Raw genomic sequence first — 16,556 nt, 5'->3', positions numbered from 1 at the left:
AGCCACTGCTGCCTTCCAAAATTAAATTAATCCTTTCTCCACCTAGGCACCGTGCCGTGACCTTTACACTGCACTGGCAAGAGTCTCGCGCTTCCAAGCATCTCTTATACGGTCCAGGAGGTACTACTTCCAAAATAGCCACTGAAGGATACAAATGACGACATAGCATAATAAGGCTGGACTAACAAACCTCATTATCAATCAGAAGAAATAATTTACGAAGGATAAACACAGAAGTCAATGAAAAATATGGGTGGAGGCAGCTTGTCTCCCCATACTGGACTACTGCATGCCTCGCAAAGCTCAACCTAACAAAAAATGAAACTTTTCAGTTTAATTTTTTTCATTTTTTAAGGGCAGTCAGTGGTCACTGGGACCACTGCCTGCTCTTAAAAAATAGTTATGGACACACTCACAAAGGGGAAGGGTTCTTGTTTGGACCCTTTCCTGTTTACGAGTGGTTTACTACTTGAAGTAGGTGGTAAACTGCTAGTGTTTTGCGGTCGCAAAACAACAGTATATGGCATGGTGACTCGCTATTAGGAAGGGATGCCCCTTCCTAATAGCGAGAATCACAAATGCTACTTTGCGAGTCAGAGACTCTCAAAATAGCATTTGTACATGCCTGGAACATTTTTTGCGGTTACAAACGTGCCGATCTCCCATTTTCGGCCGCAAAAAAGGGTTTCACATCTGGCCCTCACTGTCCTAACTGCACACCATAACACACAGTAAATTCTTATAATAAAGTATCACCTCCTCATTAAATGTTCCCTTTTCCTTTGGTTCCCAGACTGTCCAAATACCAAGGCCCCCAGAGGGGATTGCACTGTGCCACATATAGGTTGTTATGTTGTATTTCCAATGCTGCTTTAAGCTGTCATGAGATACAACAATAAACAGTAAAATTACCCGCAACTCTAGCCCTGCAGGATTTTAAGGAGTTTAAGGAGTTACTAGCTCCGTGTCCTTCAGCGTAGCTCAGGCTCCGTAAGTTTGTTACTGTTAGAACCTAATGAGCAGGCCACTATGCTTAAATGCTGGTTTGTTTTTGTGTAGCTGTCATTGTAATTGTCAGGCGAATTCAGTTACAAAATAACGAATGCACCGCTGATACCTACAGCCCTGCAGAGGACATACAGATGCTGAGAGCGGTTGAAAGCTGCTGTCCTCGGAAATGAAAACACTGCTCACTGCTCGTGAGGCCTGACTAGAAAATGGTGCAGGTCAGGCTCCTTGCGACAACAAGGCCAGTAACTCCACTTCACCACTGGACCTTCACGGGGTATAAACAGCAACCCCAGGGCATGTTTTTGGTAGTCTTCACTTGGGAGAATGTTTTACCATCTGCCCGAATGACTGAGGACCGCTGTTATCAGTGCATTGCTCTCCGATTCCTTCCAGTGCAATGGAGATACAGAATTAGACGGCCATCTTCTTTGTCAGCCAGGTCCCGCCGGTGGGCCCTCACCTGCTGCTTTGTAAGTGAGACCAACTCTTTTAAAAGTATATTTAACTTCATAAAATATAGGAAACAAACACTTGTACTGGTGGCAGATGGTGGGCACCATAGGCACCTAATTTAGGGGACCCGGACTGTTTTAGCAACATATGTAAAGCAAGCACTAGCAGAGGCAAGTAATTATTGGCAGTGAAACCTATTCGCTTTGTCAATGCTGTTTTTGGTTAGATACCCACGGTGAAGGTTCCATAGCAGCCACCTCTGTAGGCATTTGTTATATCTTAACAAACCAATTTAAAGGTATGTTGGAAATGGCCCTTTTTTGCAGGGTTATCCCCAAACTTTTTCCTTCTTCCTCCTTTGTTTTTCCTAACCTGTGGTTGTTGGCTATAGGACTCTGGGCGCTTTTCCACTGCTGATCATTTCTAAAGTGCATATGCTCTCTGTGTAAATTGTTATTGTGATTGGTTATCCATGATTGGCATATTTGTCTTACCAGTAGGTCCCTAGTAAAGTGCAATGAGTGTTCCATCGCTGGTAACTTAAATTCTACTAGTGGGCTTCCAGCACTGATTTTGCCACCCACATAAGTAGCCCTGAAAAGACCTCTCAGGCCTGCCATTGCAGTGCCTGCACGCAGTTTGTTAACTGCCATGTCGACCTGGCCAGTGTACCCACTTGCCAGTCCTTACCCTTCTCTTTTCTTACACATAGGACAACCCTATGGTAGGCCAAAGGTACCCCCCTGGGCAGGGTGCGTGTATGTGAAAGGCAGGACATGTACTAGTGTGTGTACCATGTCCTGATAGTTTTTCACTGTTGAAAGGCTATCTTGCCCTTAGGACAGAATGGGGAATGCTGTGTAAAATGTTTACCTGCATTTCTTCCTATAGGAGTGAGATGGACAATTGGAAGGATTTTTTTTAATTCGGTGTTTGAAAATAGCACTTTTAGAAAGTGGCTATTTTCTTGTTCTACCTTTCTGTGGGCCGCTGCCTGTTTTTGGATTGACTGTCTGGCTTGAGAGTGACAGGGGCTAGGGTGGCTCCAGGAATCTGGGTGAGTCAGCACTAGGTTGAATAGGCCAATCTGCATTTGGAGTGGTGGGAGGAGTAGCACATGGGCCTGAATAGAGCTGTGCCTTCCTTCCACAATGCTGGCTCCACCCCCTGTGGTGCGTCTGATGACCCTGGCCAACACTAAAAAAAGGAAGACGTTGTGCACTGGCAGAGTGCACCCAGAACTGGTTTAGTATGGGTCCAGGACCCCTTACACACAGAGAACAAATACTTTTGGGGTATAAATGTAAGAGCTGAAACCCCTGTAAAATTAGACTACTTTGGAACCAAGGAGGAACCTTTGCTGAGTAGAAAAGCTGAGGAGCTGAGGGAGAAATACTGCTCTTTCTGTGTGTCTGGGGTTGCCCTGTAGTTGCTATTTTTGCAAAGGAAGAACAAGGGACTTTGCTATGTGCTGTGTCCACATGCTTGACAAGGACTTTGCAGTGTGCTGTGTCCTGAAAAGAAAGTCTCCAAGGGGCTGAGAAGAGCTGGCCTCCTGTTGTGGAAATACAGGGATATAAACATTTCCAAGACTACTTTGTGATCGAGAGGAACCTGTTGCCAAAGAGGAAATCTGAGGAGTCTGAGGAGAAGTACTGTCCTTGCTGTGTGGGCAGTTTGCTGTTTCTGCCGAGGAGAGGATCAAAGGACGTTGCTGTGTGCTGTGTCCCATGCTTGAAGAAGGATTTTGCTGTGTGCTGTGTCCATCTGAAGAAGTGTCTCCAAGGACCTGAAAAGAGTTGGCCTCCTGTTTCCGAAGTCCCAGGCACAAAAGGACTTCACGCCCAGCTTCCCTGATTTCCTTGCTGGAAGTTCTGACATGCCCTGAGGTGCCTGTAACTGCGTGTGAGGCCCTTGCTGCTGGGAGCTGGAACTGCAATACAATGAGGGAGAAGCGTGAGGCTGCCGCAGTAGCTGCTGTTGCATCACCAAGGAAGCGTGTCGCCGCTGCTGCTTGCCATCGCATCACCAGAGAAGCGCATCGCCGGACTGTCGCAGAGCTAAGGAAGCGTGTCGCCGCTGCTGCTGATCACCATCGCATCACCAGAGAAGCATGTCGCAGGGCCTGTCGCGGCTCAAGAAACCACCAATTGTGCCACACGGCCATTGGGTGTGCATCCCATCACATCCACGTTGTCGTGTCGCATTGCATCAGAGATGCCATTTTATCGCATCACACCAGATGGTCACAACGCATCGAGGCTCCATCTTGTCGCATCGCAACGGGAGCGCAGGAAGAGTCGACGCATCGCCTTCTCTGCAACCCTTTTGTTTGTTCTGCGTTACGCATCTAGGGTACTTTTAGAGAAAAGTGTCGCATTTACCATCTACGGTTTATTTTTGCAACAACCCTTTTTAAAGGCATTCTACTGAGTATCTGTATGTTGGATTTGTATCGTTTTGGTCTTGTTTAGTTTAGATAAAGATATTTTATTTTTATAAACTGGTATGGTGTCCATTAGTGGTGTTTTCACTGTGTTACTGTGAGTGTTGGTACAAATACTTTACACATTGCCTTTGGGATAAGTCTGTCTGCTCGTGCCAAGCTACCAAGGGGGTGTGCAGGGGTTACCTAAAGAGTGTCTCTCCCTTACCCTGACCAGAAGCAAGGGTCCCTATTTGGTCAAAGGTACCTACCTATGCCAACTAGAGATCCCCATTTCTAACAGGTATCGTGGTGGAGGCGTTCAGATCTGCACTAGTAATTTTGAAAGAGTTTGTTAAAACAATATAAACTCATTTCTAGGTGACCGCCCCATGCACACTTGCAAACAGCAATCGTGAAAATGTCAAATTATATTTTAAGATGGATGGCAATAGTTTTCCAAAAAGTAAAGAAGAAAAACATCAAGAGGGAGAGGGCTAGAGAAAATGTATGCCAAGTTGGTTAGGTATCAAAGCAGGAGCGGGGTTAGGAAAAAAAATAAAACAAACAAGTGGGATGGAAAGGGACGAGGGAAGCAATAGACTAACTGAGGGAGTGGGTTGGGAAGTAACACAGACTAAGTGTGCAGGGCAAGGGAAAATTTGAACAGTGGGTAGAGAGTTAGAAAACATGTGAACTTAAAGTAAAAGAAAAAAGCAGTTCCCTGAATGCAAGCAATGGGAGCAGTGGACAGCTATATCAGCCAAAAGAAACACTGTGAGACTGCAGTGTTCCTGGGCAAAACAAACATATGAATAGGGTGGAAAGCCATTGAATCTGGGGAAGACAACTGAGGTAGATAACAAAGATATCTAATCATGAGCAAGGGCCTGCTAGACCACTCTTTGTATATTGTAAAAAAAGATCTGCTCTAGAGCCAGCTACAGCTGTCGGTAGCAGAGACGGAAAATATCAAGACCAGGGCACTGAATACACAAGAGAATTATTTGAAGATGCAGTGCTGCTGTTGTCAGTTTAAGTGTGATCCAGTGAATTTTGCCAACCAGCTCTAGTTACCCTAATTGTGTTTGTGTTCACTACCCAACAGGAGACCATTTCTCCTGTTTTAACCTATTTGTAGGGCTCGCCTATGTAACGCGCATGCGCTGCATAGGGGACCTTTAGCCTTCGCTCTGGTCATTTTCAAGCACACACTCGTGCTTGTGGTGGCATACACCTTGCAGGAGCGTGCAGGGGCGTGCCACAAGCACGAGTGCAGTGCTTGAAAATGAGCAGACGTCTAGCGCGTGCACCCACCACTCCTGAGCTCACTTCTCCCTCTCATTGTCATTTGACTCTTCCTTTCACTCCGCCCCTTTCTCTCCACCACCCCTTTGGTAACCCCACCCCCTGCCCCCTCCTTTACACGTTCATTTTCCTCTTGTTTTCCTCTCTCACCCCCTCCTCTCTCCCCTTCCCCTGCTGCCTCCTTCTCTCATCGTTCTCGCCTCCTCCACCCCCCTTCCCCTCTTTTCACCACTTTCTTCGCGTCTGGGCGTCTCCGTCTGGGCATCTCCGGAGAGGATGATTGCCGCCTATGCCTGCGGTAGCCTTAGCCGGGGAGGAGCCGGCTTTGTCCTGGTTCTCCTCCTCGTGGAACATGCCGCTGCCAAGAAGTAGATTTGCACTTCGGGTAATTAGCCCGCTGCTGTAATGCTTGCTCTGTCCCTTCCTAGGACGTGACACACGTCCCCCTCCCTCGTGTTTTGGGAGAGTTGTAATTCCGCAGGCATCCCATCCATAAATGGCGTAATGGGAGCTGTGCATCAAAGCAGGCAGGGTTATGGGAGGGCTGCCAGCAGCCGCAAGAGTTATTTACCTGTAACATCTTTGCTGTACAGGAGGAAACCTAGAGCTTCCTCCCTTCCCTCAGGCCCACACAAGCGCACGCCGGTCTGCATTCGGATGCAGTGACCATTCAGCGGCTGCTGAGGGCAGGCTTCATGTGACTTCTGCACTAGCAGTTCCTGCTATTCTAAACTTCCATGTGCAATTCCAATCTTTACTATGGTCATGTAGGGGGCTTTCTTAACCTTTACATCTACTTTCTCACCTTACTCTATCATACTTTTATGCTCTGGCTACTGTTCTGCACATGGTCCCCATCACCTCCTATTACCCCCTGCCCCTTCTCTGCCCATGCACCTCTTTAAATTTTCTGTCTGTGTCCCCCCTTTTGCCTCCCAGCCTGAGAACCTTTTTGTCTCCCCACCAGCCCTCCTTCTCAGAGTGTGATTTTACAGATAGTTTCCTTATTCCCAATGCCTTCAAAAGGCCGGTACTCATAGGTACTGTGACCTGTACGTTCGTGTTGAGGAGAATACCAGTAATAATCCATGCAGGATCAGTAGTATTTCTCTGGACAAAGCTGTCCGAGTGCAACACGTCTGTGTGCAATTCTCACAATCATCCCTGTACTGTGGCTCATGTGCCTTGTGCCAGCACTGCCGAGGGCAGGGCCTTCTTACATCACACTGTGATTGAATCAGGCCCTGTCCTGGCAGTCAGTCACGGCCGGCAGTGGGAGTACCTACAGGGCGGTGACGCGGGGAGGGGGAGGACACGGTGGGGGGTAGTAATGTATGGATTACGGAGTTTTACAGGTAAGTAAACATTTAAATAAAAAAAACGAATTTTGTTGCGCGCACTGCATCGCATTTGGGGATGCAGTGCAAGCAACGAAATTCGTTTTATTTATTTAAATGTTTACTTACCTGTTAAACTCCGTAATCCATACATTACTATCCCCCACCCTGCCCCTCCCCACGTCACCGCCCTGCAGGTACTCCCACTGCCGGCCGTGACTATTGGCAGTTACAGTGTCTGTATAACCCTTGGCCTTGCCTCGTTATGCGCAGAGCAGAAAAGTAGCCTGTCGAGAGGCAGCCAATTAATAGGGGAATCAGGTACTACAAGAACATTTCTGCAGTGCTGTATGTGTATGTATACTTGATTGCGTGTAGTGCTCACTGGTGCCCTCCTTCCCCTGAAAAAATTCTGTCCCTCTAAAAGCGGTGTCAAATAAATAAGGAAATACCCTGAAGCTTGAATTGGGGATTTCAGAACCGCAGTGTAATACCTTATTGGCCATTGACGCTGCTCGTGTTTTGTGCCTGTGACTCTTGAGGTTTATATAAGCGCCCTGTAACAAAATCAGCCCCCAGGGGCCCAAAACCGTCTCCCACCCGTGTGGTGCACCGGGGGATTGCCCAGTGCCCGCTACGGCCAGTCAGACCCTGACTGTTGTATTGCTTTCAGTAGCACTGTGTTGTGTAGTTGTGTGTCAATGATGTGTGTTGGTGTATGAGATGCTGTGTGTAGGTGTGTCTGTGACACTTGTGTAGGTGTATTGCACGGTTCTATGCATTAGTGATGAGAGCGTGTACACGTTTCTTTGTCAGTGATGTATCTGGGTGTGCCTATATCAGTGAAGGTTTTTGTGTTCTCTCTCTCTTTCTTTGGATGTGCAAATGAAGCAGTGTGTGTTGTGTGGCTCTGTCTGACAGCGATGTTGCAGGTATATCGGTGTTCTGTATCAGTGGCGTATGTCTTTGTCGGTGGCACTTTTAGTGTTGTGTATCTCTCCGTCTTCTCTGTCAGTGACACTGTGTGTTGGTGGTTTTATGTGTGTATGTATGAGTGACGCCACAGGTGTCAATGCAGTTCTATAATATGCCTAATAAAGGTTTTAGCTTTCACCCACTATAATGTAAAGCATAACATAAAAATTATAAGATCCCAAAGGCGAAACCTATTGGCTATGCCAATGCTTGTTTTCAATATATTTCCAGTGAGAACCATGCTTAATCCCTTTTGAGGAAGGTGGCGTGTGCAACTCAGGTCAGACGCCGTTGGTGGAAGTGGGCAGAGGGGGTGAAGGAAGTGGGTGGAAACAGTGGCGAAGGTGAGTCGGGGCCTCTAAAATAAGATTTGTGGCACCTGCACATAGGTTTTACAAATTCATTCGTTCATTTGTACTGTAACTGTGTCAATCTGTGAACGGAATAACACCAAATACCTGTGCAACAATTTGATATGGCCATATAGTTCACTAATCAATGTATCGTATACCTCCAGAAAGTTAAACATGAAGTAAATGTCAACATAAAAATATGGTAGTTCACTTACTCCCAAAATTCTATGACTGGCGATGTGCTGTTTGCCGTCATATTTAAGGAAGAACTGTTTCTTTGTAGCTCCACACAATTATCTGCAAGTAGATATGAAATACTAACAGTAAAAACCATGTGTGTAAATGTTTTCCTTCAAAGAACAACCCTAGTTATCCGGGAAACAAACTGTTTTTTATTTATTATTATTTTATTAGAATCTAGGTATTGCAGTATCATGGGTATAAATTACAGTAAATATTCATCATAAATTACACTCAGAAGTCTTCAATACAAATATGATTTCATTTTATATACATAAAATAAATACACAAGGTATAACATCTTACAGTGAAAGAATTATATCATAGCAAAAAACAATAAAAAAAACTCTGAATCTTAAAATGCAGTTGACTTAAAACTCGATAAAAAGAGGGAAAATAGCTTTTAAAGTGCCTACAATAGGATAAGGAAGGAGACCTTGGGCAATTTCATCAGTCCATTTCATACCAGTCCTGCATCTTCAGATTTGAACTATTGTCCCCATAGTTTCTCAAACTTCCCTACTCCCCCAGTTTGTATTGCATATAACTGTTCACTGTTTCTGACTTGTCTCATTATTTGCAGCCAGTCCTTCATTGAGGAAATTATCTCAGTATGCCAATTTTGAAGTAAAAGAGGTCAAGCTACAGCTGTTGCAATATATACTAATTTTACCCACCTATTGGACAAGCCCGGTGCTGGGTCATAACCCTGGGCTCTCAGCAAATAGTTGGAGCCAGATTGACCCTCCATAAACTTGCAAGGTACTGAAATATTTCAATCCAAAATCCATGCAGATGAAAAGTGGCTGATAACATGTGTCCAGTTTGCCGGGGAATTCCCTATACACCGGGGACAATTACCTGGAAGGGCAAAGTTAATCTAGGTTTAAAAAGATGGGTTTCTATATAGAAGCCATTTAGAGAAAAAAAGCATCCAACGCCAATTGGCTCCTCTTAAAACTCTAAAATGTGATATATTGACTTCCTTCCATATCTTGTTTGTCATTCCGAGGCCTCAGTATTTGTCCCATTTTTTCATTGTTCTTTGGGCGGAATCAAGGCCTTTACATTTCCCTGGCCTTTTTGAAACCTCATCCTCGCTTAGAGCAGACGCCACCTCTCTGCTACTAAGAATCTGGCCTAAATCCAAATCCAGCAGAACTTTATTGAGTGTTTGAATTGAGCCAGAGAAGAGAAAGTTATCTTGTATACACTGTCTTACTTCCCCTACGTTTTGACATCTGTCCTCTGTAAGGAAGTCTGATATCTTCCAATATCCTGCTTTACCCCACTTTTGAACAATTTCAGGTGAAAGCTTTCACCCTGGACCAATAGCCACAATAGCTAAGGGAATCGCCACGTTAATCTGGGGAAGAGAGGATCTCCTGTAGACATCTCAACATTTACAAAAGAGCCACGTCAATCTCTTATAACGTACTCTTTTAGGCAGCTTAGTCGTCTTTAGTATGTCCTGGATTTTAAGCACTTTATAAATCAACTGCATAAAGTTATTTATAAAACAAAACCTGAGTATCGGTGTATTTAACCTAGACATAAATTGTGAAAAATAGGCATAGTCGTAATCTCTGAGTTTGGGGAGCGCCAACCCTCCGTTCTCCTGTGATTCATATAAAGCGCTTAATGCAATTTTGGGTGATTTTTTTTGCTAAATAAAAGATGAGAACATGGACTCAACAGCTTTAAAAAACAAGCATTTGCAGTGCAATCAGTCTCGCCTTTGGGACCTTATATGTATTTAGCTATGCAGCACATTAGAGTGGGTGCTGAAACATATACTTTGCTTAAACAAATAAAGATCAAAATGAAACTGAGCTTAGTAAACTCTCTCTCTCCATATTCACACTTGAATGTCCAGAACTCCCTGGTGTTTCTTCTTCCAAGTGCAAATATGCTTCAGCTATAACTCTGTTCTGGCGATAGCAAAAACCATATGGGGGACTGAAGGAACCTCTGAATACCTCAGCAGAGAAAAACAAAGCAATTAATGTGCAGGTAAATGACCTTCTGTAAGATAATTTTCAAATAGGTTGTGAATACCACACCACAGAGCCCCAGCCAGACAAAACATTTCTTCCCTTAAGACCTACAGATAGTTCTGAACTGCACTTCCGAACATCAAAGAGATATGGATTAGGATTCTAGGCCCCACACCTTGAGCTTTCACAGGCCTCCTTTAGACCCTATTCTCTGATGGTCCAATTGGCATGATGCAGTGCCTTTATAATTGTGTGCACCCCCAGAGTATGACATTCGCCTTCTGCTGCGTCACACAAAGATGTTCCCTAGTACCTTTGGTTGCCACTATCTTCTAGGATCCATGCAGTCTTCAAACCACTCATACAATTATCTTATTGCTATCCTTTATTGACCCAATGAGTCTCAGATCGTTTACAGTCCCAAAAACCTGATGTCTCTTACTTTCATTGCGATATCCTCCACAAGAAACAGAAAGGTCTACCCAAGTGATTGCTACTACTGGTATTCCCTTGCTTCCCCGTAGTCTCAAGCAGCCTATAAACCACTTGGGTCCCCACCTCCAACATACTCATTCCCCTTCCACCGCTGCAGCTCCACAACCAATGTCCCCACTGTCAGACCTGTGCCCCTTTACCTGATGTCTTTATGTAGTTCCACCCACTAGTAGCCCAGCAGGACACCAACATATCCGAGTTACTGGAACACCACAGAACTCCACATACTCCTAATGCACAACTAACACTCCTAGCTACATCCTTGGATCTCTCGAGAACTCACAGTATTAAAGCCCTACCCCCTGAAGCCCATCGCTTGACCCCTGTAGTCTGACAGAACTTAAAAAGTACCATGTGTTCTTAATGTCCAATAGATACACTGTTGGGATCCATGGAACTTATAGCAGCAGGCCCTTTTGCTTTTAATATTCATGATTCCACAAGACGGGGCTACCAGTGGACTCAAATCTGAATCACTTAGGGCCCACACTGGACTACATGGTCCACTTCTACACCTTACATGGCTCTTGTAACCCTCTTCTGGACCCTGCATAGGTGTCATTGCTTTGGTGCTATGACATCCTCATACACTACTCCCCTAACAAAAATACAGTCTCACCTGGCCTTCGCCTTGTCAAGGCTCTGGTCAGTGATGGCCATTATCTGCTGCAGGATGTCCTGAATGTCCTGGTGCTGAGGCATGGGAGCAAGCCCGAAAAGGTCCATGTCCCCGGACACTGGCGTGCGCCAACATCATTCGCCCATCGTACATGGCGGTCTGCACTTGCGCCACACGGATGGTCCTGGTGCTAAGGTATGGGAGCAGTCCCGACGAGCTCCATATCCCTGGACACTGGCTGCACCAGGGAGGCAATACCGGACAGTAAGGCGTGTGCTAACATCATCCGCCCATTGTACATGGCAGCATGCACTTGCGTCCCACGGAGGAGGCGCGCACGACGACCTGTTATTCAGCTCTGTTTTGGATGCAGGGAATGAACGAACGTGAATGGCACTGCACATACGCGAGGCCGGGGCTAGACCGAGGTGGGGCTGCTGTGACGTCGCAGGCTCACTGTGGCATAGTCTCAACGGACGATTCTTTAACCAAAGGAACATGCATTTGCAATACAACAGCACTCGTATTTAAGCGAGACCTATTGCAATGGAAATAGGTTGTGGGTGGGCGAGAAGGCACGAACGGGAGTGCAGGGGAGGTGCAGGGGACCGAGAAATCACGGACTGCGGGAGGGGAGGGCCATGGAAATAAAATAGTGTTTAAAGTAAAGGGGCCAGTAACCATGGAAGTCAAAAAACAACACAGGGCCTTGACTTGGACTCAGTAAGGCTGAGCCAAAGAACTATAGAACAAAACAATTGCCAGTACTGAGAACAACTCCTAACAAATCTTTTTAGACAATTATTATGAATCAGACATAATAATCTGCTTTTTAAATTGCATCATTCAATGATGTATTCAATTTGTTTTTGCCTTCATTATTTTTGCAAAAAACGTGATTCTTTTGGCATAGAAATACATAAACAATATTTAAAACAGACTATGTACAAAAGCAATATACACTACAATCCCAATTCACTTCAATCATCATACCAACACAAATCTCCCTTTCTACAAATTTGGCCAAAAACATCCAATCCTCATTCATACGTCATCCAATCATGCTCCCAACAAACTACAGAAAAAGGGGTCCCAGTGACAACATAACAGAAGAATAAAACATATTGTTTTCCAAAGCACTAGATTCCTCCAATTTGTATGTCTTACAACATAATCAAAATCACAATTTTGCCCTCCTATTTGAAAAATTATACAGTGTGACCTGGGACCAGGTCGACGCGTTTCGAACCCAAGAATTAATGGGGTTCTTCTCAGGACCAAAAAGACTCTACGGAAAAACAAAAACAAAACAAAGTTTTAGGCTTTTCTACCAGTTTGGGCCAAATCAATGAATGCCCCACCGTATCACTATCCCTACCTTAAGTCTTCAGGGTCAACGACCCTCTTGTGTGACTGAAGTGTGTGAGTTATCTAAAAGCACACAGACAACAAGGAGACAGAAACCAACATATATCTTAGCGTCTAATTATCAATAGAGGTCTAGGCGTCAAATTGTCGTTAGAGTTCTCAGTACGAAAGGTCCAATCAGAGTGTAACACTTACCCCCCGTTATCTTGTGTCTCACTGATTAGGTAACAGGAACCCCTGAAAGTAAAATACATCTTATGAGGTCTTGTCCCTTTAAATTAAATGGATGAACTCCCTAATGTACGGTAGCGGCCGCTTACTGAAATGTTTCCTGTCACCTCCAAAAATTTCAGATTGCTTTACCCATTAGTTTGATGCCGGCGCTATAAACACTACATGGAGAAAAGGAGACGGAAGTTAACGGCTGCTCCTAAAGATTTGTTCTATAGTAGCCATGGAAGGAGACAAATGACGCCATGACCGTTATGAGGAGAGACCAACAAGCCTAAAAACAATCGGAAGTCAGCATTTAGGACCTAAGCCAATTAAACAGATGGGCGGAGAGTGGGCAGAGCTTCCACAGAGCTTCCACACCATACTTAATACTGCATGCCTCACAAAGCGAGCAGCACATGCACTGCAATGCTAGGCCCGACCGAGCAAGGTAATTAACATACATGGGGTGGCCGAGAATAAAAAAAAGGGAGGACCGACATTTTGATTAGGGAGACTCTCCCTAGGATAATCAAAGGAAGAGAATACGAGAGAATACGTTTTATACCTTTGTGAGAAGGGGAGCGAAATTAAGGTCATACAAATACTCGATCTTGGAAGAGAACCTCATCCACAAATAGCACTTTGGTTGGGAATGTACACAAACAGCTAAATCTGAAAGTAGAACATCGGAAGTGCAGCCACAGAGTATTATTTCTGTCTTCCTCTTATTAATTATATAACCTCCCAGTGCCTCATATTGAGCAAAAATCTCAAAAGGCTTATCTTGAGCCTCCTTCTGACTATCTAAAATTAACATGATGTTGTCAGTATTTAATTTTACCTTATCCATTTGTGGGCTGGAAGGCTGGATACTCTTATTTGCACAGATTGCTCTAGCTAGTGGCTCAATGAAGAAGGCAAAAAAACAGGGGATAATGGACATCCCTTTATTTAATTACTTGAGTTTTATATAGCGCTGGCTAGACCCAGAGGTATCAGAGCGCTTTACATAAGGACACAGCAAGTTACAAGTTACAAAGGTTTCACAGTAGTTACATAATGGATAAATGAACAATACAGAAGTAAATTAGCGGACATGAAAGTCAGGATAGGAAAGACCAGGGACAGCAGGTAATCCACAGAGAGGAGACAGCAGCGCAGTAGAAAACAAGACAAATGTCTGTGATCCGGCTGGGTAGGGGACGCCCATAGCGGTGTGCCAGGGCCAATCTCCCCTTTAGCTGTCGGTGCAGCTCCACCGGGAAGCAGCCATGTATGAGTTTAGGGCTCCGCCAGAGAAGAGTGAGGATCAGAAGGCTAGAAACCGAAGACGAGTGCTAGGCGCTGGCGAGGATGGTAAGGTAGAAGAAGGAGTGTTAATTTGGTATGATCAAAAACAAAAATGGACGGACCTGTCTAGCACAATGTCCAACAATGCAGTGTCTGGCATCGCAGGGGCTTGTTAGAAGAACCCTCACACACCAACCTAGTTGGTGTCATGCTGAGTGGGGCTTTCTTCAGGACCGTGTTCCAAGTGATAGTAAAATGTGATGAAAAGGTGAAAGTGAGTGGCAAAAATTGTTACGCCACGTGTATTTGCATTTTAAGTAGTACACTGCCTTCCAGGGGTCAGTTACAGCGAGAATATCCTTGAAGTTCCTAATGATTCTCAAGGATTTTAGTTTTGTATGTTTTTTTGCCTTAACCAAGGAATCCACTCTTGGATCTTGTAGCACACTAAAATCCCTGCTGATAATCAATTCCCCCCCAGGTGTTGCATAGATGACTGAAATAAATTGACATATGGAGTAATGTTGTAATCCACTGGGGCATAAAAGCTAACAAATGTAACAGGTTTTGACTCTATCAAACAACTATCCCAGCACCAGCAATCCTCTGTATTGCTGGCACTGGTAACCACGTCTCCATCTGCCCATTTTGACAAACAAATAGCTGTGCCGCGATGAGCGTCTTGGACAGACAAAAACCCTCTATAAGTTGTCCCGTTTTGGAACTTCAAGAATCCTAACAATTTACCATCCTGGATATGAATGAATTTTTTATGAATTCATTTTTATTGTACAGTTGATTAAAACCTTTACAAACGTGCAGACTGGTGATGGAAATGCCTAAGCACCACTCAGTCTTGGCTTTGTCTTCTTTCTCTACACTGGCTCCCTCTGGACCACAGAATTATGTTTAAAACCCTCTGCCTTACTCATAATGCTTATTGTGGCCTGAGTCCTGAGGGCATAAAAGCTTTATTTCAACACTATGCTTCCATTAGGAATCTCAGGCCAGCAAGCAAACATCTCCTTAATGTTCCCAGGTTTAAAAGGGTGAGATGGGGCGGGAGAGCCTTTTTAACTGCCACGACCAAACTGTGGAATTCCCTTCCTGAGGAAATATCGGGACAATGATCTCACACTCTTTTTTGAAAGCTTCTAAAGACCTGGTTGTTCCCTTAGATGTTTGTCTGAGTGTGTCTTTTCTGCCTGCATAATGCTCTGCTGTTAGTGCCTTGACGCCCTTGAGCTAAGTTAGCGCTCTATACATTTTATATTCATTATATTCATTCATTCATATTAGGTATTGCCAAGAGACATCTGTACCTGTTACACCAGCCTCATTTAATCAAAATAAAAACTTTGTTATACAAAATAAACATATTTGTTTTAATCATATTTTAAATTCCCGTCTTGATGGGGGAAATGGGCACAATCGTTTTTTTCATACTATGTCCTACCTGTGGGTCCAACTACTTGATTGTATGCCACTATTGCATTGTGATTATTGTTCTCTTCTTCTTAATGATGTTTGTAGTAGTTTCTCTAATTATCTGCAGAATTTTGCACTTAACTATTGCTGCTAGGTCAAAGGATGATTTATTATAACTATAAGCTTTTTTTCTCTGTCTCTTCTTCAAGCTATATCTTCTGATTTTATGGTTGTGATTTTATCTGTACAAAATTGTACTTTCATGAAATGCTGCTATATTTTTTAGTCCTTTAAAAGTGAGTGACTTGTTCCTTGTCTCCTATATGAATAATATTTTATGGTACAGGTCTTCATTTGCACAATGTAGGATGTTTATCTAATCGTGTGATCCTCTTGTAACTTTTTAAGTGGAACTCTTTTTGAGTTTCATATCTTACTAAATAATTAAATTAAATTATATACGGATATCTTTAGGTACTTTGGGTTGGCCCTCTTAATTCCTTGGTCTTTTCAGCTGCCATCCACATTTTGTGTCTGCCCATCGCAGCACACAGAATAGGGCAAAAGTCGTTTGCCCACTTCTGCGACTGGTTTGATTGTTTGATTTTACTGTTTGTGATTAGGTGAGAGTTGGGTCTGACACTCACAATATGTTTGGGGAATCATCAGAATAACAATACAGTAGTAAAAGGTTCCACTTCCAAGTACTACACTTGGAATATGTACTTTAATCTTCATGGATATTCCTAATGAACTGGCAGGTACACAGGCTCACATAAACTGCTTGGTCTTCTTCCAAAGTATAAGTTCCAAATATTGACATCACAATATCCACATTCTAAACCACATCCAATCGACCACTATGGAATAAATCTGGAGTAGTATTCCAGTCGGCCCAAAATAGACCGTAACTGGTCCTTCCCTTCCCTTTTTTTTTTCTTTTTTGCAGAGTTTTATATAGCGCGAACTAGACCCGAACCGAATCAGGTATCAGAGCGCTTTACATATTTTCCAGTTACGTTACATGAGGACACACTTTCA

General features: G+C 44.0%; 1 protein-coding gene across 4 annotated transcripts in view; it reads right to left on the bottom strand.

Annotated features, from left to right (window-relative positions):
- The window catches only part of LOC144809415 (sodium- and chloride-dependent GABA transporter 2-like), a 944,332-nt gene that overhangs the window by 558,864 nt on the left and 368,912 nt on the right, over positions 1–16,556 (bottom strand). For all 4 annotated transcript variants that reach the window (XM_078673711.1, XM_078673714.1, XM_078673713.1 and 1 more), the window contains exon 5: positions 8,078–8,159. In XM_078673711.1, coding sequence (XP_078529837.1) covers positions 8,078–8,159 — 82 coding nt within the window. The remainder of the gene's footprint in view (positions 1–8,077; positions 8,160–16,556) is intronic.

The sequence above is a fragment of the Lissotriton helveticus genome, chromosome 1_1, assembly GCF_964261635.1.
Source record: "Lissotriton helveticus chromosome 1_1, aLisHel1.1, whole genome shotgun sequence".
NCBI lineage: Eukaryota > Metazoa > Chordata > Amphibia > Caudata > Salamandridae > Lissotriton > Lissotriton helveticus.
Note: the sequence above shows the minus strand (reverse complement) of the source record. Positions and strands in the feature narration are given on the sequence as shown.